This window comes from Rhinopithecus bieti, unplaced genomic scaffold, assembly GCF_001698545.2.
Source record: "Rhinopithecus bieti isolate Rb0 unplaced genomic scaffold, ASM169854v2 scaffold_31173, whole genome shotgun sequence".
Taxonomy (NCBI): domain Eukaryota; kingdom Metazoa; phylum Chordata; class Mammalia; order Primates; family Cercopithecidae; genus Rhinopithecus; species Rhinopithecus bieti.
Window position 1 is genome coordinate 1,943,552 of NW_016813861.1, and position 24,454 is coordinate 1,968,005.

Genomic DNA, 24,454 nt, shown 5'->3' on the forward strand with positions numbered 1-24,454 from the left:
ACCTCTACCTCCCAGGTTCAAGCGATTCTCCTACCTCAGCCTCTCGAGTAGCTGGTACTACAGGTGCCCGCCACCACGCCCAGCTAATTTTTGCATTGTTAGTAGAGACGGGGTTTTACCATGTTGGTCAGGATGGTCTCGATCTCCTGACCTCGTGATCTGCCCTCCTCAGTCTCCCAAAGTGCTGGGATTACAGGCATGAGCCACCACACCCAACCTAATTTTTGTACTTTTAGTAGAGATGGGATTTCACCATTTTGGCCAGGCTGGTCTTGAACCCCTGACCTCAAGTGATCCACCTAGCTTGGCCTCCCAAAGTGCTGGGATTACAGGCATGAGCCACCACACCCAGCCTAATTTTTGTACTTTTAGTAGAGACAGGGTTTCACCATTTTGGCCAGGCTGGTCTTGAACTCCTGACCTCAAGTGATCCACCTACCTTGGCCTCCCAAAGTGCTGGGATTATAAGCTGTTCTGTTTTGTCTTGATCTGAGGCTACTTTGAGGGGTTAAAGAAGAAGAGAGAGGACTAAGGAAGCTGAATCTAAAGTTTGTAGCTAGGAAAGCTGTAAAACAAAAGAGCAGTAAGGAAGAACCACCTTGACCAGGTATGAGAACATAGAGTTAGGGATTCCTCCGTTGTGGCAGCCAAATGTACAAACCAGTATAACAGAATATTAAAAACAGTATAGAAGTTAGAAATAGACCTAAATCTTCATGGGATTTAATAGATCATCAAGCTGTCATTTGAAATCAGGTGGGAATCCAGTAACTGTTGAAAGGGGCTCCAAGTCAGCAGTATGGTCTTCCATGTTAAGACTAAGACTCCTAACCATGGTTCATGTTCTTAACATCACCCTAACAGTTGGTTTTTTGTTTGTTTGTTTTTTTTTTTTTTTTTTTGTTTTTTTTTTTTTGAGCTGAGGTGTCACTCTGTTGCTTAGTCTGGAGTTCAGTGGCACAATCTTGACTCACCACAACCTCTGCCTCCTGGGTTCAAAAGATTCTCCTGCCTCAGCCTCCCTAGTAGCTGGGACCACAGGTACATGCCACCACACCCAGCTAATTTTTGTATTTTTAGTAGAAATGGGGTTTCACTATGTTGACCAGGCTGGTCTTGAGCTCCTGACCTCGTGATCCACCCACCTCAGCCTCCCAAAGGGGATCATTTTAAATATAGAGTGTGTAGAAGTCAATTTGGAGGGGAAATTCGATCTGGAAAACCTTTTCTTTTATATTTCCTAATAGGTTTTGAGGGGAGGGGTATGGTACAAAGAGCAGTAACTATATAGAAGAAGGGATGCATGAGTTAACAAATTATCAACATTAAAAGAAGTATTTCTTACAAAAATCATCTAATTTGCATTCAGCAAATATTAAAAATCCATTATGTGCTTAAGATGAGTTGGTAATAAGGCAAAGGTTAAGGACATATAAATTAGAAAAGAGAACCTAGAGGATGTCTATTCTGGTTATTTACTCTGGCTAATTGTTCTAGAATAATTGTCCTCATTATCCTAATGTGAAATACCAAGTAGGACTCTATGTGTTGTGGTGTGAAGAAAGATGTTTTGCTAATGAGATCCACACGTATCTTTGATGTTCAAAGTGGGAATATAGTGTAGCAAGAAGAAAACTGTATTTCCAATTGTATATGTTATGCATATCATCTAAACATAAGCATGATGCATTGAAAAAAATGCCGTTGGCAAAGCAATTTAAAAATTCCAGAAAATAGGCCGGGTGCAGCGGCTCACGCCTGTAATCCCAGCTCTTTGGGAGGCCAAGGCGGGCGGATCAGGAGGTCAGGAGATGGAGACTATCCTGGCTAACACTGTGAAACCCTGTCTCTACTAAAAATACAAAAAGTTAGCCAGGTGTGGTGGTGGGCTCCTGTAATCCCAGCTACTGGGGAGGCTGAGGCAGGAGAATCGCTTGAACCTGGGAGGTGGAGCTTTCAGTAAGCTGAGATCGTGCCACCACACTCCAGCCTGGGTGAAAGAGTGAGACTCTGTCTCAAAAAAAAAAAAAAAAAAAAAAAAAAAAAAAAAAAAAGAGAAAGAAAGAAAGAAATTCCAGAAAATAAGCCAGGCGTGGTGGTGCATGCCTGTAATCCCAGCACTTTGGGAGGCTGAAGAAGGCAAATCACTTGAAGTCAGGAGTTCCAGACTTGCCTAGCCAACGTGGTGAAACCCTGTCTCTACTGAAAATATAAAAATTAGCCAGGCATGGTGGCATGCACCTGTAGTCCCAGCTACTCAGGCTGAGACAGGAGAATTGCTTGAATCTGGGAGGTGGAGGTTGCAGTGAGCTGAGATCGCACCACTGCACTCCAGCCTGGGCAGCTGAGTGAGTGAGACTCCGTCTCCAAAAAAAAAAAAAAAAAAAAAAAAGGAAAGAAAGAAATTTGAGAAAATACCTTTTCATTCAACTCTGAAATGAAAGCGTATGCCATTGCTTTGTATTCTCTTTTTGACTTTTTTTCTCATTTCAGTTTTTGGCATATGCCAAGTACTGCCAAAGAGGTTCTTGCATTTGAAGGGAGGTCAGTTATCAGTGCCAAAATACTGTGAGTCGATAGGGAATTTCCCCCTGCCATTATTGGAAGTTGTATTTGATGGTATGTTCACTGAATCTGGAAACATTCACAGAGTCCCCTTTGTCTTAGCAGAAAGGATATCAATCATGAGTTATGCAATCTCTTGTGTAAAATTCACCCCTAAAGAGATGTATTAGATCTACATTTTTGGCAGTAAACAGTTGACTTTAATAGTAATGATAGAACTCGAAATTTCCCTATTTCCTGTTGTTCTTTGAACTGTCATGTCAGTTTCTGTTTTAGCCTTTGGTGATAAGAAATGTTTAAATCAAAGGAAGACTTTGAAGAAAAGGCAGTAACCTTGCTGCCATACCTGTAAACACAGGAGGCTTATTTAACATGATACTTGAGAGCATAGGTTTGGGGCAGCTTTTCCACCTGTCAGACCTCAGAGGCCTTGGATAAGTTGCTTTCGTCTGTGAGGTTCAGTTTCCTCAACTGTAAAGAGATATAAACCACATGTTCTGGTTTGCTTAGGACAGCCCTGGTTTACAGCTGTTTTCTGTGTAATTATTAATTGCACCCCCTTTCACTCTCAGAGGTGTTCTGGGTTTGATAAAATTACATAGTTACCCTACCTACCTTGGAGAGGTTGAAGTAAATTAATGTTGTGAAACCCTTAGCACAGTGCCTGGCACATAGTAGATGCTCAAATGATGGTAAGTGTTGTTAAGCTGATTGGTATTTCAAACCACGCTTCAAAGAAAATAATTCAATAGACAATGTCTGTTTTTATAAAAATGTGGCCACTCTCCCAATCATCTTTTGTTCCACCCACATAGAATTTCCTGCCCAAGGCAATAAATTTGAGAGGTTTCAGCATCTACTGACAAATGTCTGATTGTCATGGCTTTACAGGTTATCTATGTGTGGAGCTACCATTGTTTATGCTATTGCTAGTTTGTTCATCACAGTACACGTTAGGATATAGAACTTTTTCACAAATTAGATCTTATTTTCCACAAGCAGCCCATGAAACAGATTATTTTAATACCTATTACTATTATTTTAATCTGGAAATGGAGACTCAGAAATATGAAATGGCTTTCTCAAGATCACATAGCTCGAAAGCACCAGGAGGCATGCGAAGGCGGGAGCTCCTTGCAGGGAGCATGCGAAGATGGCTCCTTGCAGGGAGCATGTGAAGGCGGGGCTCCTTGGAGTTCATTTCTTTTCATTACACCATGCTGGTTAAGCAAAAGGGCAAGATTATTCAATTACCCCAATTCCTCCTCATTATGCCCGATTTTGTTATCTGTTACTCCTTTTTGACTTGTACGTGTCACTCAATTTTTTTTTCCCAAAAAATCTTTTTAAGAGCTGCTTGGTCTCAGTATATGGATCCCGTTCTTGGCCTAGAGTAGCTTACAGTCGAGAAGTGATTACTCCGTATGCAATCATGTGTTACTGGGTCTCTGAGAGTAATTTCAGGACACTGTAGAAACACAAATGAGTCGATGCTTACTGCACTGCAGTTATGGCACCTTCTTATTCTATGCCATTGCAGGCAAGAATGAGAAAATCAGGGTTGGTCATTCCCGGGCCTTTTTGCCTGCAAACCAGCAAGAGTGTCTCCAGTGACCCATTCCAGTTTCTCTTGCTGTTTCTACTCTATAATCAGGGTCTATTCATACCTGCCTTCTCTTCTAGATTAGTGGACAGCATCCCTATCTTGTCAATCTCTGTGTTTCCAGTATGATGCCAAGCACCTGGTACATGGAAAGTCTCAGGCGTCAGGGACTGTGCTCAGTGCTGTATGTGAATATATTCAGTATTTATTGCAACCATGCAAGGTAGCTTTGATTATGCCCATATCATGGATGAGAAAACTGTATCTTGGAGAGATTAGATCACTTGCCTAAGATCACATAGCTTTTAAATACTGAAACAAGATCTTTCTTTGTTAAAACACCTTTATTAAAGTATAACTTACATAAAATAATCTATACACATTTAAGCCTATGCATATTTAAAGTATACAACTTAATAAATTTTGACATGTGTACACACAGGAGACCATTACCATAATCAAGATAGTGAATACATCTATTACCCTTTAAAGTAAAACCAAGATTTAAACCTAGACTTATGACTCCAGAGCTCATGTTTTTCACCCAGTAATGAGTGTATGGGGAGTACAGCCTTTCCCACAGCCCTTTCTTCCTAACCATTCTCTTATGGGGAATTTTGCATTGCTGAAATAATACAAAGAGCATCTTTTACAACCCAATTATCTATCAATTATAAAAGTGAATGAATTAGTACTGGAGTGGAATGTATACCCCAGTGAAATGAATGAATTATAGTTTCACACAACTACATGGATGTGTCTTAGAAAGATAATGGTAAGAAAAATACAAAGAGAATAATACTATTTTTGTAAAAGTCAAAGCAAATTTATGCACACACACACACACACACACATATGCACACATATAACAAGGAATAATTAGGAACACAAACTACAGGCTAGTGATCACTGGGGAAGTAGGGAGATGGGATAGGGGCATGGAGGGAGATGCAGGTTATTAGTAATATTTTAGGTCATGGGTTGAGTAGTGAGTTCTTGAATATTCATTATGTTATGTGATTGTAATACATAACATAATGTATTATAATTTGTTATACTAAATAATTTGTTATAGTAAATATTTGTTATACTAAACTATGATTACAAACAATTTACTATATCGGTTTAAACATATATGTTCTAATTAAGTATTTTCTTTGAGGAAAGGATCGCTTAATATGGGATAGTTAAGATCCAAAATATTTTAATTCACTGTGTGATAAGAAAGTTTAGAGCTCTTAGGGCCTGGTGCAGTGGCTCGAGCCTGTAATTTCAGCACTTTGGAGGCTGAGGCAGGAGGATGGCTTGAGCCTAGGAGTTCAAGACCAGCCTGGGCAACATAGAGGGACCCTGTCTCTACAGAAAGCTTTCAAAAGTTAGCCGGGCATGGTGGCTTGTGCCCCTCATCCTAGTTACTTGGGAGGCTGAGATGGGAGGATGGCTTGAACCCAGGAGTTTGAGTCTGCAGTGAGTTGTGATTGTGCCACTGCACTCTAGCCTGGGTGACAGCGTGAGATCCTGTCTCAAAAAAATAATAATGCAATAAAAATAAATGAAAAATAAATAAATTAGCTAGGCATGCTGGTGCACATCCATAGTCCCAGCTACTTGGGAAGCTGAGGTAGGAGGATTGCTTGAGCCTGGGAATCTGAGGCTGCTGTGAGCTATAATCGCTCTGCTGCACTGTAGCCTGGGCAAGAGGGCAAGACCTCATCTCGAAAACAGCAATAACAAAAGAGAGTTTAGAGCTCTTGATAAAGCAATTTGATTTGAGGTAAAGGGAATAATATAATGCATATGAAAGAATGAACAATTAGGCTGGGCACAGTGGCTCACACCTGTAATCCCAAAACTTTGGAGGCTGAGGCAGGCAGATCACCTGAGGCCAAGAGTTCGAGACCAGCCTGGCCAATGTGGCAAAACCCCATCTCTACTACAAATACAAAAATTAGCCAGGCATGGTGACATGTGCCTGTAATCCCAGCTACTTGGGAGGCTGAGGCAGGAGAATTGCTTGAACCTGGGATGCGGAGGTTGCAGTGAGCCAAGATCGTGCCACTACACTGTACTCTAGCCTGGGCGACAGAGTGAAACTTCATCTCAAAAGAAAAAAGAATGAACAATTAAAGTTACTTGATAATATGGATGTGGAAGTCACCTGTTGGCCATCATGGAGTTGCTGAATGAACCATGAACTGTGCTTCTACATGCATCATTTCCACTACCCCCCACTTTTTCTGTTGTTGTTGGTGCCAGGAGGAAAAAAAAAAAAAGGAATACACAGAGAACAGAAATAAGTGAGGGTCTCTTGTGTCTAAATCTACTAAAGACAAAAGAAGCATATAGCCAAAAAAGGCTACAGACATTTTGGCACCCTATGAAACTATTAAGGATCTTGAAAACCAAGAGTCAACACAAGAGGTTTAATTCTGGGAGGAAGAGCATCAAAGACTAAGTGTCTTCCAAAAAGGACTGGAATGTATGTTGCTGTCTTCTTAAAGATACCAACTATATAGTTCTATGTAGTTGATATGTTCTATATAGTTTCATCTGTTCTCTATTTTCATGTAATAATTCTAAATGAATACTAAGTTTAGCTCTGGCTATAATTCAATTTTCTAACTTTTACTAACAAAACAAAAAAGACTGAACTAATCTGTGTTTCTTAGTTAATCCCACTTTTGGATCAGTTCGCTGTTCTGAGAAAGAGAGCATATTTCATATGAGAATACACGGGAAAGAGGCCCTACTTCAGGCCCCACACTATCCATCTGGTGGGAGCTTGTCTGATTTCTGGGTAGAATCTAGAAGTCTCTAAAATGCAGGTCTTCCAGCATCCAGAAACTACAAAGTAACTGTCGGTGTTGCCTGTTTCTCTCCCTTTCTGAATGAAGCAATTTGACACAAGGAATCTGGCTTATGTTTCATTTGTGACTCTCCATTCCGTCCAGGACCAGGATATGGGGTATTGGTGAACATTATTGACCAACTGACAGATCCCAAAACTGCATTTAAGTTCTGAGAGCAAGGCAATTTAAAACTCAATTTTAAAAAAAAATCACCCTATATTGAGGGATTTCATTAACATGAAGCATTTGAATGCTACTTGGGTCATTCTGTTCTCGGTATGGGGAGATTGAGTTGATCAAAACATATAGCTAATAAATGACAGTGCCAGGATGCTGGTACACACTGTTTTGTTTTTTGTTTTTTGTTTTTTGTTTTTTGTTTTTTTACTTGTATAGAGTTTCAAAAGGTTTTGTTCTTATTTACAGCTATAAAGGGAGATTTTATTTTGAGACCAGAAGACCTAGTAATTTATTGTAAATATTGCCACATTGTTATTTTACACTGTTTCACAGGAGAGACTTTGGGGTCAGTTCTGGTTTCTAATCTCAACTGCCCACTTGTGAACTTTCCAAAAGTCAAGTTACTTTACTCCTTTGAGTCTCCACTTCCTTATTATTAAGGCAAACACCGTGAAGATTAAATGAGATAAGTTCTATAAAGCCCCCACCAAAGGCAAGGCATATAGCCATCAGTTACTAAATGGTGGGCCTTCTGAAGCTCAAATTCTGAAATAACCTTCTATGCAATTCTGATTCGAAGCTTCATGGAACTTATATTCTTGTCAGAGAGTCAAGATACATAAGTAAAATATATGTGTACTAGTTGTGTGTACTAAAGAGAAAAAAGAGAGAAGGGAAAGGGGATACAAAACATTAGAAAGAGGTTGAAATTGAATAGGATGAACAGGTAAGACCTCAATAAAAGAGGACTCTTAAGGGGACCTAAAGAAAAAGAAGGGGCTACCTGTGTGGATGTATACGGGAGGAGCATTTCAGGCTGTGGGAACAGCAAGTGCAAAGGCCCTGAGGCAGGAGTGTGCATGGAAGGTGGAAGGTACAGCATGGAGGATGGCGTGGCTGGAGTAGAATTAATATGGGAAAGAACAGTAGGAAATGCAGTGAGGGAGATAACAGTGGCCAGCTGGTAGATCATGTAGGGTCTTGGAGGTCATAGTAAGGACTTTGGAGGGTTTGAACAGAAGAGCAACATGATCTGACTTACATTTCTAAAACGATCCCTTTGCCTGCCGTGTTGAGAGTAGACAATTAGAAGGGGAGGAGCAGGGGAGGATGGTCAATAAGGGCAGAAAAATGGAGATAGTTAAGAAGTCAGTGTAATAATCCGGTATTACTATGTCCATCTTAACGGGCTAATCATGTTGTGTTCTGCTATTGAAATGAGGGAGGTGTTTCTGTGCCCCTGCTGTGTTTATACACACTGGGAGGCATGAGAGTCATATCATCCTGGAAGTCATCCATCCTGGTGTTTTACTGTCCTTTAGTAGAGTGTGAGACCTAACAGTCACATTTGCGTGTAACTCTATCTGTGCCCTGCTTGGCTGGGAAATTTTCTTGTAAGAGAAAGGAGCACTTTACAAAATGGACTCTCTTTGTCAGTTGTCATGCTGGAGTGATCCCTGGTGATTGTCCCTACGGGGAAGTGCTGTTTCATTATGATAGTTATTGATTCTGACACTATCAGTCAACTAGATAAAGTAGGTTAGTGGGGCTGATGAGCACCATTGAGATGCTTACAAATGGTAGACAGTGCTTCATCCTGCTCCCACAGTAGACGTCATGTGGAAAAGGGAGCCCTTGCTATAGGGCATAGAGAGCTGTAGCCTGAAAGCTTTATTTTTCTTTCCTTTAAACCTTTCTGGTTAGGATTTGCTTCTTATTGCCTTCAAGCTTTATACTATAATTCAAGGTTGCCTGAAAAATTGTATTTATGTGTATGTAACAGGAAATTGGAGTAATCCTCTAATTTACTAGCTTGAGATTCAAACTCAGACATGTGGCCTTTATACAAACTGCCATGAAATTCTTCAGTGATATTAATTTTAAGTGTGTGTGTGTGTGTGTGCATCTTAAGGGTAGAGAATATGTGTTATAAATCAAACTTAACAAGTGTCACAACTGCAAAAAGGCTGGAAATAATTGATTTACATCAGTATGGCTTAGCTGCTGCTGACTCAAAACCCCTTTGATTGTCTTTAAGGATCTGTGTGAGTTTTGACCCCTTTAACCAGAATCAGATCAAGTATCAATGGTTATAGTGCAATTTAGTATTATAAGACACCAACAACATGCTCAGTTTATAAATTGAGTATATTTGTCAATTTAATTACAAATATTATTTCACATTTTCCTTAGGTAGAAAAGAAACTGGATGATCATTTTATGTGTTTTATATATTAAGAACATCAAGTAAAGGTATTGAGATATCTAATTATATGACTTATCTTTTCCACATACCTTTATTATTGTTAGTCTTCTTGGTAAAAGAAAAAAAAGAGCATATGTCAGTTCATGACTTTGCTTTTCTAAAGTAATATTTATGTCAGCACCACCTTCATATCCATGTTTTTTTTTGTTTTGTTTTGTTTTTTGTTTTGTTTTGTTTTGTTTTGTTTTGAGACAAAGTCTCGCTCTGTTGCCAGGCTGGAGTGCAGTGGCACAATCTCGGCTCACCGCAGCCTCAGCCTCCCAAGTTCAAGCAATTCTCCTGCCTCAACCTCCCGAGTAGCTGAGACTACAGGTGCACACCACCACTCCCAGCTAATTTTTTTTTTTTTTTTAATTTTAGTAGAGACGGGGTTTCACCATGTTGGCCAGGATGGTCTCGATCTCCTGACTTTGTGATCTGCCTGCCTCAGCCTCCCAAAGTGCTGGGGTTCCAGGCATGAGCCACTGCACCTGGCCCATATCCACGATATTTAACAGTCATAGACACTTTCACATTTATCATCTTATTAGGTATTAAGAGCAACTCTGTGGATGCACAAAGATAGGCTGGATAGCCCCATTTTACAGCAAAGGAAACATCAAAGTTTAGGAACAGACTCAAGTCTTTGGATTCTTAGTCTAGGGCCCTATCGCCTATAGCAAACTATTTTCATTAGCTCTTATATAGTCTTTTTCAGATTTATAGAGCTCCAGTGGTTGTAGAATAAATATAGATTTTTGCAGCAAGATGAATGCAGTTGCAGTAAACAGTGATGACAGTGTTCTTGTGTTTGAATTTTTTTTTTTTTTTGAGACAGAATTTTGCTCTTATTTCCCAGGCTGGGGTGCAGTGGTGCGATCTCGGCTCACTGCAACCTCTGCCTCTTGGGTTCAAGCAGTTCTCCTGCCTCAGCCTCCCCAGTAGCTAGGATTACAGGCATGCGCCAGCATGTCCAGCTAATTTTGTATTAGTAGAGACAGGTTTTCTCCATGTTGGTCAGGCTGGTCTCGAACTCCCGACCTCAGGTGATCCGCCCGCCTCGGCCTCCCAGGGTGCTGGGATTACAGGCGTGAGCCACCGTGCCTGGCCTGAAATTTCTAACCAATGCATTTCTTTATATTTCTCATCTGTGTCCTCTTAGAGACTTGCATTAAATCCAGAAAGGTTAAAACATGCCTTGTAAAGTTAGATGAAACATAATGTTAAATGAAATAAATAGGTCACAAAAGAGAACAGACAGTATGATTCCCTTTACAGGAAGTTCAAATGTAGGCAAAACCAAGCTGTGGTATTAGAAGCTGGGATAGCATTTACCCTCGTTTGGGGATATGTGGTTGGGGTAGGAGGTGTATTGAACTGGGTGCTGGTTGTACAGGTATTCCCTTTGGGAAGGTTCACTGACTTTTTATTTTCCAGTAAAATTCTTTCTAAAAGCTTTACTTTCATAAGTGGTAATTTCATTTAAATGCTTCAGACTTAAAGAGCAGTTCTTACACATTTATTTTATATTATAAGCTGTTATTTCCCCCACAAAAGTCGATTACCCTTTTTTGTTGTGTTCCTACGCACCCTGCACTCATTCAGCCTTCTTGGAGCATCTTAGTCACAGAACCAGCTACCATGGAACCAGGTTGAAGTCCATCATAAAATGCTTGCCAACACAGCTTTCTTGATTACAGTTTTTAAGGTGTTATGGGAAAGAAATTTATTGAAGAAGGGCTCTTCAGTGAGGATGTTAATCTGTATCAAAACAGACAATGCTAGAAATGTTTTCATAGAATTTTGATATGGCTCAGAGCAGAGCTTTAGTCAACTTATAATTTAACAATTTCACACTGATTTTTTTCCCATATAAATGGCTTCACAAGAGCACAAATAGTTGAACAACAATAGCTTTATCATTTTTGAAATGTCCTTGAAGTCAGAGCCTAAAGGAAATAAGATTGAGGCTAGAAATTACTTTGAGCAAAACTAAATTTTAATAAAAATGGAAACTGATGGCCCCAGCCATGTTTTTTTTCTCCAGGCTTCTAACATGAAACTAAACCCATGAGCTTTCTTTCCTTCTTTCTTTTTAAAAAATTTTTTTGAGACAGAGTCTCACTCTGTTGGCCAGGCTGGAGTGCAGTGGCACGATCTTGGCTCACTGCAACCTCTGCCTCTTGGGTTCAAGCGATCCTCCTGCCTCAACCTCCCAAGTAGCTGGGATTACAGGTGCTCACCACCACCCCTGACTAATTTTTTTATTTTTAGTAGGAACGGGGTTTCACCATGTTGGCCAGCTGCTCTTGAACGCCTGACCTCAAGTGATCCACCCACCTCTGCCTCCCAAAGTGCTGGGATTACAGGCATGAGCCACCATGCCAGCCATTCCATGAACTTTCTGACCACAGTAGATAGAGGGAAAGCAGAAAGGACTTCAAAGATTTTGTGGGTCAGCAGAACCTTTTGCAGTCCTCACAGTTTACAGACTAAGGCTGGTGTGAATCATGAGTATTACAGGTCAGACTCAAGAGGCTGAGCAAACCATTGCCTCTGTTCCTAAAAGCAACCAATTATTTTGGCTTCTTTTAAACCAATCTAATTTTTTAAAAAAATAAGAAATATATATTTTAAAATGTTTCTGCCAGCTCTTTATACACTGTGGCTGCTGCTTCTTTTTTCTCTGCAGTGTTCTCTCTCTTCATCAGAAGAAGAAAGATTTATTTCCATCAGGAGACCTAAAACACCAACCTCAAGTGACTTCTCCGACCTTAATACTCAGACGAACTGGACCAAGTCGCTTCCACTGCCAACACCAGAAGAGAAGATGCGACAGCAAGCCCAAACAGTCCAGGCTGATGTGGTGCCTATTAACATAACTGGTACGCTTTGCTAGCCAGACAGGTTCAGAATGTACTTGGGAGAATGACTACAGCTTTTTGATATACGCTGTTAGCATTTCATTGTTGTATCAAAGGTGAATAGCTGTGGTCCAACTTCATGCTCTTTGTTTAATGAAACGAATATTAAAACTACATGTATGTGTGCATATGAAATATCTACTGCTTGTTGGGTCAGAAGACTATGTCGTCAAACACTGGTGTCAAAGAACTCAGTGGTCCAGCCATTCATCTTAAGAGTGTCTCTTTTAGTTAAATTGCTTTTTAGTAAGCCTTTGGTTATATAAAACGTCTTGTAAATGTGGTCCTAGGTATGAAGAAAAGTATATATTTCCCTTCTAAAGGGTTAAGTAATATTTACAGAAGTAAAGAAATAATTATTTTGTGATGTTTCTAATGATAGATTTTCTAGAAATTTCCTAAAGTAGAAAAAAAGAGACGTTACTTATTCAAAATTTCTTCTGAATATAAAATTTTCAGAATATGTTGTATTAAGCTAGACTACAAATATTAATTGCCAAACCTGAAATTCAAGTTCTTATGGAATATTATACTCAGCCTGTAATCATTTGTGACAATTAAGGTGACAACAAGGTACATATAATTCAAAGATGATCTTTCATGAACTTAGGAGAGCTACTAAAAAGATAGCAGAATCGGCTGGGCATGGTGGCTCACACCTGTAATCCCAGCACTTTGGGAGGCTGAGGTGGGCGGATCACCTGAGTTCAGGAGTTCGAGACCAGCCTGGCCAACATGGTGAAACCCTGTCTCTACTAAAAATACAAAATTAGCAGGGCATGGTGGCATGTGCCTGTAATCCCAGCTACTCTGGAGTCTGAGGCAGGAGAATTGCTTGAACCCAGGAGGCAGAGGTTTCAGTGAGCCAAGAGATTGCACCATTGCACTCCAACCTGGGCATAAAGGAATAAAACTTCATCTCAAAAAAAAAGAATCAAAATTTTCCTGCTTTATCACCTCCATAGCCCACAAGGAGCATGGGTTAATGGTTTGGGGAGGGCACAAAGTGAAAATAGACATGTGAAGAGTTAATAGCTTCAACTATTAATTGAATTGTATGTTCGATGGAAATAGATGACTAATAGTGGTCATTGATAATCAGTTCATACAAAGCAGGGCCCTTAAGGCCAGAAGCTAACAAAAAAAACTAGGTGACCAAAAAGAGTGAGTTTTCCTGAACATTTACTCTGGAAACCCATAGCATCCTTGCTGTGCTTCTGAGGCTACTGCTGTTAGAAAGCTTTAGAAAGCGTTTTGCCATGGCATTGGTGAGCTTGTAAGGGGCTAATAGCATCTTCACAGTCACTGAAGATTTTTTTCAAAACCTTACCGGATATTTAGAAATTACATTTAGAACTCATATTTTAAATTCCATAGAAATTTAATAAATAAGTACATGAATTATTTTCAGTTCAGTATATATTTTTCCACATTTATTTTACTTAAATCTTAAAAGAATAGCAGGGCATTTTAAGCCATTTTCTCAGCAAACAATGTTATTGATCTTTCTGAATATGCTTCTCATTTACCTAGATAATATTTTTTAAAGATTATTTTTAAAAGTATAACTATGTTTTAGAACAAAGTATAATGTTTACTGGTCAATAAAATACATGGCTGCTTTTTTCTATAAGAAAATGAATTACACTATTTGATTGATTAAATGCAGCAGAAATGTAATTACATTATATATAATTAAGTGCCTATGAAATAATATTATAAGATAAGAAGATTGTGCAATGAAATATGACAATCCTTAATGGAATTAAGGTGAAATGCATTATCTTGAGATTAAGAGATTTAAAATAGAGTAGAGTTNTAAAAGAATAGCAGGGCATTTTAAGCCATTTTCTCAGCAAACAATGCTATTGATCTTTCTGAATATGCTTCTCATTTACCTAGATAATGTTTTTTAAAGATTATTTTAAAAGTATAACTATGTTTTAGAACAAAGTATAATGTTTACTGGTCAATAAAATACATGGCTGCTTTTTTCTATAAGAAAATGAATTACACTATTTGATTGATTAAATGCAGCAGAAATGTAATTACATTATATATAATTAAGTGCCTATGAAATAATATTATAAGATAAGAAGATTGTGCAATGAAATATGACAATCCTTAATGGAATTAAGGTGAAATGCATTATCTTGAGATTAAGAGATTTAAAATAGAGTAGAGTTTCAGGAATGAAGAATTACTTCCAATGAATTACATTGTCACAACAGAAGACAGTGTCATGTCTCTGAGCTTTAATTCTATCCTGTCTGATGACTAAGTAGAGATGAATTAGAGTTGAAAGAGAGGCCTTTAAAATGCTACACAGGAAAGGTGAATGACAATAAACAAAGAGCAATATGAGTTATGTCAAAATGTAATTTACTTTTAATCAGATGATTAACATTTTGCAGAAATGCCAAAAGTAAATATAATACCTAATCACGTATTTATTGATCCATTTCTACATCTGTGTGTTCACATATATACATACACACATATTTTCTTAAAGAATTATTTTTCTAATCTGTTATAAAGAAATAATACATTTAAAATTTTCACTTTTAGTGGTTGAATTGACATAGGTTATACAGCTTCCTGCTCTTTAAATTATATATTTCTAAAGTCCTAGAAGATATTTGAGATTAAAAAAAAATTCCTCTAGGGAACTGTCATGTGCTCATTTGTTGGGGTGAGCATTGAGCCTCTAGTTTGATTTTCCTAGTAAGGCTCAGCAGGAAAAAAAAAAATGGCAATAAATACATCATTTCAAATCCAGAGTTCAGCCCACCATGCATAGAGGCAGAATGTTAGCACCATGAGCTGCTGGCTTGAAAACTGATTTAATCCCTTTAGTTATAGTCTTGTGGCCACTCAGCATGTTCTAAAACTTGAAGAGGAAAAGATATTTAAATTAATATGTACCTATAAATATGTTCTATAATCTGCTATGTGGGATAACAACTCTTCCACCTGGAAGATAAGTGTATTGGATAAACATACTTAAAGAATTTTTACAAACTGGCTTTGTACTGGTGTTTGAGCTATCCAAGTTTATTTCTTTTTTTTTGTTTTAAATTTAACATAGTTTAATTGAGCAATGAACAATTCGTTAATCGGGCAGCCTCCAGAGCCAGAGTATGCCTAGAGACTTTCAAGTCTATTTCTAAATAGTAAGCATGACTGATGAATGCCATTTTTCAATTAAAGGCAGTGATTAAATTCAACAGATATTTATTGAATAACTGCTTTGTGCCAGGCATTAGCTGAGTGCCATGGGGGATGCTAAAGTACATGCATCACAGTCTGTACCCTCAAAAAATGTATAATCCAGCAGAAGATACAGACTTTTTTTAGGTCATGATGCAAGATCAAGCATTTGGTGCCTTCAATGACGTGTGTCTTAGATGTTCATCCTCAAATGGTTTGTTTCTTAATTTTCTTGGAGCTTGGGTGATTTTATCTTTTGTCTAGGAAGCAAAACTGGAGACTAAATGCAACTTTCTTTTATTTTTATTTTTTGGAGATGGAGGTCTCACTCTGTTGCCCATGCTGGCATGCAGTGGCGCAATCTCGGCTCACTGCAACCTCCGCCTCCCAGGCTCAAGTGATCCTCCCACCTCAGCCTCCTGAGTAGGTGGGACTACAGGCACATACCACCACACCCAGATACCTTTTTTGTATTTTTGGTAGAGATGGGGTTTCACCATGTTGCTTAGGCTGGTCTTGAACCCCGGAGTTCAAGTGATCCACCCACCTCAGCCCTCCAACATGCTAGGATTATAGGTATGGGCCACCACACTGGCCTAAGTGCAACTTTCTGTTAATGTTTTGTCTGTTCTTAATGTCTTGATACAAGGAAGTTTTTTCTGCTGCAGGGAATTAATGAAGCACTGCATTGTGACTTATCTCTCACATGCACCATTTATGCCATTGCACTTAGTGACCCAGTTTTTCGCAGCATTGGCACCTTCTGGTATTTAAGGGTTTTCTCTCAGTCATTTCTGTTTTTCTCCATTAGTGACAAGGTTGTAAGCATTTGTAAGTTTGCAAGCATTTACATAAGTTTGTTCCTCAGCAGGGGAAATGTGTTTTGATCATTCAGATGTTTTATTCTCTCTTTTCATTAGATAAGGTTCCCAATTTTTTCTTACCAAAATAGAAGTTACATTGTCCACAACATACCTACATTGAATGTGTGTCAGTAATGCTAAGAGTGAACATTTTTATACTTTTATGCGTAAAATGATGGAAGTTTATAATGTGTATGTGTATATATATGTATATTTAAAAATAACTTTTGAGGAGAATAACCATTCAAAAGGTCAGTGCTGTAAGACTTTCAACTGCCAGGTAATTTAAAATAGACCAATCAATAAGAGATGCTGTTATATACTTTATTATTGTATGGTTTCTCATGATGTGTTCATCAAACACACCGATACTCTAGAAGGAAAAAAAGAAGTCCCATGATGTGGCATTCCAGGTTTGACTGCAAAATCACCTGAAATGTCTGAATTAAGATCAACTTTGAAAAGTAATTATGAAATAGAAGCAGTTCACCTTTAACAACAGCAGTGCTACTGGGTCTCATTGTGGTAAAAGTACTTTATCATGATAAGGCATTTCATTTTTCACTACAGTTGTATGTCACACCACAGCAATTACCACAGTCTATCCAAATTGTCAGCCTCCTTGATTGAAGAAAAAGCTTTTCATTCAAGAAATCTTTATTAAGTTACTTATTTCATCACATAAAGCAAGACATTAGTGTTGGTCTCTGCAAGATGACCATATGAATGAAACATACTCATTCCGTCGCCACCTACACGCTAATGTAGAGTGGTTTTGGTGACCAGAGCATATATATGAAATACTTCCAAAATTTTGTTTTGTTAAATAACACAGAATAACTCTTCCAGTGTGTTATTAAATTTGCATTTGCTACTCCAGCTCATTTGAAAATGAGATCAAGGTGCTTCCTTTGGAAGGTAGAACTTGGAAAACAGCCTTACTGTGATAATGTGCTTTCCTTCCTTTTTTGCCCTTCAGCATTCATCATCATATGACTGGCTAACATTATTAATACTTTCTTATCATTTTACAACAAGCTTCTGGAATAAAGTGCATGGTGTCAGCTTGCTTGAAAATAACATTGCTTTGCTTGTTCTACTACTCTACATTAGGGGAGAATTTCGATCGCCAGGCCAGCCTTCGGCGGTCTCTAATTTACACAGACTCTCTGGTAAGACGACCGAAGAAAGTCAAAAGGAGAAAGACTATTACAGGAGTCCCTGACAACATACAGAAGGAGCTAGGTATGGCTCATCAGAACTGTATTCTGTTGCCCCTCACTGCCACTCGGCCTTACTGCGCTAACCTCATTTGTGGTGCTTACAAAATCGATACATTCTGATAGCCGTTTGGTGCCCAACGGGCCAGCTTCCTTCCTGAATGAGGCATTAGGTGCAGATCTTAACATCCCATGGAGAGAGAGAGTTGATTGAATTTTGGGGAGAAGGTACAAGGAGAGGGAAGAGCTTACATGAAAACGATTAACTGGGAAGATAGAAATTCATAGTTACCTCATCATCGCTGTGTGACATGGAGCATTGGTTATTCCCACAATTAAATTTACTTTTCATTTATATCTTAAGTTTTCATGAAACAGAAAAGTCATTCTAGGACATCAAATTATGAATATGGACTTCCACTATAACTATAATGACACTACTGGTGGCATTTTGTCATCAGAAACTACAGTCTGGGATTATTGGTAAATATAGGAAATAGTCATTTATGTTCGATAGTGCCTTTATTACTTTCAGTGAAACAATTTCATAGCTTCTTTATTCTTAGTCCTTTATGTTCAACCTGTGATGAAAACAAAAAAAAATATTTTGGCTGGTGAAGAGGATTGTTGAATTACTTATCCATTTTGTTTCTGGTTATCTTTATAAATGTTTTGGATAATCCTTTCATTTTCTTTCTAGATTAACTTCCTCTCACTGTTTTCTAATAGGGCCCATAATATCAGAATGTCTGTAGAGGCACCATAGCATAGCTCCTGGGTTAGGACTAAGGACTCCAGTGCCAACCAGCTTGGTTGAACCCTAACTCTGCCACTTGCTCTCCGGGTGACCTCAGTTAACTTCATCTCTCTGAGTCTACTTCCTCATTTAACAAGCGGGCTTGGTGATGTTAATAGAACCTACCTCTTAGGGTTGTTTGAGGACAATTTATGCATGTGAGGCCCTTGGTACTTGGTTAGTACCTGGTACTACCATAAACATCATAGCTACTGTGGTCATTATTATAGGAAACTTAATACTACCTGTCTTGAAATGTGTCCTTTCCTCTTTGGCCAACCTGTGGACTTATTTCCTAATAGTTACTTTCACCTGATGTTTTTATTTACTCTCAAAAGTTATACTCTAGAAACTCAGAGTCATTATTTCTAAAGTTTGCAGTTAGTCTTTTAGTCAAAATGAGTGTAACCAGTAATAGTGATATATCTGTGATAGCACCTTGAGGTTGCATGTTAGCTTCTGGGGGCTATGCTACAGACAGTGTGCGTCTCTGTTTGTTTTCCCAAACACCCCTGATTGAATGCCTTGTATTAGAGAGCACAGACTCACTTTTCTTTAGCTGGCATTTTCTCCTTTATGGCCATCCACTTTTATAGTACACATTCTGCACCTTCTATGCTGTAGCAAAAGTCAGATGAGAATAGCAATGTTCTGCCTTTGCTGCAGGCAGCCACAGTGACCCAGATGGTATACAGTTGTTCGCCCTATTCTATCATGGATTGGTTTATTACAAACAAAGGCAAGACTGCAGCTGCTCCTGGGGGATTGTGAAGTCTGTCTTTGGTTCGTGCCCTACATGCTGCTGCTATTATTGGCCTAGTTCCTCTGTGGCTACCTGTCTCTAGGCACCTTCCCTCAAACTACCTTAAGGACACCTGTGTGCTTTCTCTCTCTCCTCTCAGTTTATGCCCTATTCTTTCAGACTCTTTTTTCCATTCTTGAAGTGACAGCTAACTAATTTGGAAACCAATCTGTACTCATATGTTCAGTAGATAGTTTATGGAGTAATTTCCTAAAGCACTCCAGCAACATTTATACTTTAACTGGTCTTTTTAGGAGATGTGCCTTCAAGGAGTGACTTTAAAGACAGGCATTTAGGCCCTTCGTAAGATCAGAAGGATAGTGTGGTCCAAATAAAGATGCAGATACACATAAGTATTCCATATGCATTGTCTGTGTATGTATGTCATATGACGTCTAGAATGAGAGTTACGAAAGTTTATGACTTTCATTCCTGAACCAACTAGTATGGATGCCAATAGGTCAATTGTTTCTTTGATCTTACTAGAGTGATCTGGCCAGCTAGATAAATCATCTCTTTTGTAAATTTAGTATTTTTTAAATCAGTGATTAAAATCCCTGGAATCCACATTCATTTCTTGTACATGTGACATGGAACTGCCACTGATACTGGAGGGAAGAAAATAGCTTTCCCCACATTGTCTGGGTTGTGACTGTTGCCAGACACGAGACAGTCAATATCATTGCGGTCGATGACATGACCTGGATTAGAACTGGAGGTCAACTGAGACAACCGTATCGAAGAGCTAGTTTAAAAAAAAAAAAAGATAATTAGACAAGGACTCTAGTTTTATAGATAGGCTAGTTGGAGGATTACTGGATAGAATGAGGAGTTAACGTTTATATACAGCTTTATTTAGCAAAAATATTGGCTTACATATTTATTTGTTCTGTCCTTTCAGGACTTCTGGTTGATCTTGCCTTTTTTCCCAATATTTTACACTTATAAGGACTCTGGTTTGGAAGTCTAAAACTACCAAGGTTTCTTTAAAAAAACTTAAAAAAAAACAAAAAAAAAACTTTAAAACTACCAAGGTTTTTTTACCAATATTATCAAATCATACATAGGTAATGATGATCAAAATAGACACTTCATATTTTCTTTAAAATTAGTCTTCTTCTAGATATACAGGGGAAGTGTAACAAACAAATTAGACAAAAAAGAAAATGATGGCCCAAAGGAAAGGCATTCACTAGGAAAGATGCACCCTGTCCCAAAGGCAGTGCCCAAGTTGCCTGGGGGTTTGGATTTTTTTAAAAATCTAACCATAGAGAGGACTTCCATGAATTTGAAAGGTATATTATGCTAAATTATATGCAGTTTTTATTTCAAAATCCATAAATAATAGACTATTATTAATAATAATAAAATGGAGACTACCCAATATGTAACACTTTAAAATCAAGGTATGATATTTAATGCTTACTTCCAAAACTTATAAACTAAAATTTGTTGCCTTTCATTTCAGTGAATTGGACATTTTGAATTTCTTCTTTTATCTTAAATCTGTACAGAAATGTATCTGAACATTGTATTATGAGGTTTCATTTTTTAGAATCAGATAGGATTATTTTGTTGATATATATATTACACTTGGCTGCTGAACTTATCCCTATACATATTCTCTAAGCAGAAAAGGCCTCATCTAAAGGAATCCCTTTATGAATAATTTTTGGTAGTTTATACTAAGAAACTACTTGACAAGACTTTTTAAAAACGTATAGCCTACACCTTAAATAAACTGACTTGTAAATCCTCAGCATCATTAATTACATATATTTTTTAGAAATTCAAAATATTATTAATAAATAAAAGTATAAATAATTATTTCGGTACATTACATCTTAAAATCAGATAAATCCCATCAAGTTTGAGCAGCACCTAAGTGGTCTACACTTGTTTGTAGTTGTCTTTTTGTAGTTTGTTCTGTCTAAAGACATACCTCAGGGATATTGCAGCTATAGTTCCAGACCACTACAATAAAGTGAATATTGTAATACAGCAAGTCACATGAATTTTTTGGTTTTCCAGCACCTATAAAAGTTATGTTTACACTGTGCTGTGGTCTACTAAGTATGCAGTAGCATTATGTTAAAAAAAAAAAAAAAAAAAAGGTAACAGTATAAAATACCTGATTGCTAAAAAATACTAAGGATGATCTGAGCCTACAGACAGTTGTAATCTTCTTGCTAGTGAAGGTTCTTGCCTCGATGTCGATGGCTACTGACTGATTAGGGTGGTGGTTGCTGAAGGTAAGAATGACTGTGGCAATTTCCTAAAATAAGACAACAGTGACATTTGCCACATTGACAGATCCTTCCTTTCTTGAAAGATTTCTCTGTAGCACGTAATACTGTTTACTAACATTTTACCAACAGTAGAACTACTCTCAAAATTTGAGTCAGTCTCTCAAACCCTGCTGCTGCTTTATCAACTAAGTTTATATAATATTCTGAATCCTTTGTTGTCATTTTAACAATGTTCACAGCATCTTCATTAGTAGAGTCCATGTCAGGAAAGCATTTTCATTGCTTGTCTGTAAGAAGCAATGCCTCATTGTTCAAGTTTGATCATGAGATTGCAGCAATTCAGCCACATCTTCAGGCTCCACTTCTAACTCTAGTTCCTTGCTGTTTCTACCACATCTAGAGTCACTTCCTTCACTTCAGTCTCAATCCTCTCAAAGTTATCTACGAGAGCTGGAATCAATTTCTTCCAGACTCTTACTAATGTTGATATTTTGACCTTCTCCCATGAATTAAAATTGTTCTTACTGTGCTAGAGTGGTGAATCCTTTTCAGGTTTCCAACTTGACTTAGCTCAGATCTATCAGAGGAATCACTGTCTATGGCAGCTTTGGCCTTACAAAGTGCATTACAAAATTATGACTTGAAAGTCAAAATTACTGTTTAAGCCATGGGCTGCAGAATGAATGTTGTGTTAGCAGGCATGAAAATATTTATGTCTTTGTACATCTTCATCAGAGCTCTGGGGTGACTAGGTGCATTGTATTTGTGTGTGTGTGTGTGTGTTTATAATTTTTTGTTTTGAGACGGAGTTTCACTCTTGTTGCCCAGGCTGGAGTGCAATGGTGCGATCTCAGCTCACTGCAACCTCTGCCTCCTGGGTTCAAGCGATTCTCCTGCCTCAGCCTCCCGAGTAGCTGTGATTACAGGCATGCGCCACCACACCTGGCTAATTTTTTTGTATTTTTAGTAGAGACAGGGTTTCTTTATGTTGCTCAGGCTGGTCTCGAACTCCTGACCTCAGGTGATCTGCCTGCCTTGGCCTTTCAAAGCGCTAGGATTACAGGCGTGAGCCACTGCCCTCAGCCTAGGTGCACTGTAAATGAAAGAAATCTTTTTTTTTTGTGAGCAGTAGATCTCAACTGTGGACTTAAAAGTATTCAATAAATCATGCTGTAAGCTGACATGCTGTCATCCAGGCTTTGTTGTTCCATTTATAGAGCACAGGCAGATTCTATTTAGCATAATTCTTAAGGACGCTAGGATTTCCAGAATGGTAAAGAAACATTGGCTTCAACTTAAAGTCACCAGCTACTTTGGCTCTAACAAGAGTCAGTTTGTCCTTTGAAGCTTTGAAGACAGGCATTGACTATTCTTGTAGCTTTGAAAGTCCTAGATGATTAGAAGTTCGTTTCATCTACATTGAAAACCTGTTGTCAAGTATAACCACCTTCATCAACTAACCTAGCTAGATCCTCTAAATAAATTTCTGCAGCTTTTCCGTCAGCATTTGCTGCTTCACTTTTATGTTGTAGAAATGGCTCCTTTCCTTCAACCTCATGAAACAACCTGTGCTAGCTTCCAGCTCTTCTTCTATAGCTTCCTCACCTCTCTCAGCTTTCACAGGATTGAAGAGTTAGGGCCTTGCTCTGGATTAGGCTTTGGCTTAAGGGAAATGTTGTGGCTGGTTTGATTTTCTGTTCAGACCATTAAAACTTTCTCCATATCAGCAATAAAGCTGTTTTTTTTATTTGTGTATGCACTGGAGTAGCACTTTTTATTTCCTTCAAGAACTTTTCCTTTGCAGTCACAGCTCAGTTAACTGTTTGGCACAAGAGGCCTAGCTTTTGGCCTATCTTAGCTTTTGATATGCCTTTCTCGCTAGGCTTAATCATTTCTAACTTTTGATTTAAAGTGAGAGACATGCAACTCTTCCTTTCGCGTGAACCCTTAGAGGCCCTTGTAGGGCTATTAATGACCTAATTTCATTATTGTTTTATCTCAGGGAATAGAGAAGCCCGAGAAGAGGGAGAGAAGCTGGGAAACAGCTGGTCAGTGGAGCAGTCAGAACACACACAACTTTTATCAATCACATTTGCTGTCTTACGTGGGTGTGATTTGTGGCACCCCAAAACAATTACAATAGTAATATCAAAGATCACTGGTCACAGATCACCATAACAGATCTAACAATAATGAAAAAGTTTGAGATACTGCAAGAATAACCAAAACGTGACACAGAGACACACAGTAAGCACATGTTAGAAAAATGGTGTCAGTAGACTTGCTTAACACAGGGTTGCCACAAACCTTCGATCTGTTAAACACACACACACAATTATCTGCAATGCACAATAAAGCTACGCACAGTAAAATGACATATGCCTCTATAGCATTCATCTGTTTCCTATCATATTCTGAAACTTTTTATACTGTGAAAATATTGGAGGGTCTGTTTTGGGAATAGAATTTTGGTGGTCCTTGTGATAAGATATATTAGTTTTCATATGCTTTTAAGGTCTTTAGGAAATGTTTTATTTTAATAAGAAAGTTATACTTAGCTGTAGAGGGTGATAAAATAGCTATATTTCTTTTTTTTTTTACATGCCTAGAATGGTTTCACATTTAAAACTGTTACCCAAAAGTATCAGGATTTTGTTTGTGCTACTTAAAGACAGTTAAAAATCTACCACTAGCTCCATGCAAAAACTAGTACAGTTTTGAAAGAAAAAAATGTATTCGTATAAGGTCAACTCCAAACATTCAAAACTCATTGTTGAATGGAATTAGGTATTTTGAGTGTTTGGAATTGAACTTGTATGCAGTGATACACCAATACCAGTCAACCGCCCATCTTCTAAATTACTAAATGGCAAAACTTTGCACCTCCTCAAAGTGGGTTTTTCTTCTGTCCTGCCCTTTGCCCACTTTCCCTGTCTGTGTGGGACAGC

The 24,454-nt window shown here is 38.2% G+C and overlaps 1 protein-coding gene across 1 annotated transcript in view; it reads left to right on the plus strand.

The window, feature by feature from the left end:
• Nucleotides 1-24,454, plus strand: part of NHSL1 (NHS like 1) — a 78,511-nt gene that overhangs the window by 40,021 nt on the left and 14,036 nt on the right. The window contains 2 exon segments of the mRNA XM_017848993.1: nucleotides 12,135-12,327; nucleotides 17,553-17,684. Coding sequence (XP_017704482.1) covers nucleotides 12,135-12,327; nucleotides 17,553-17,684 — 325 coding nt within the window.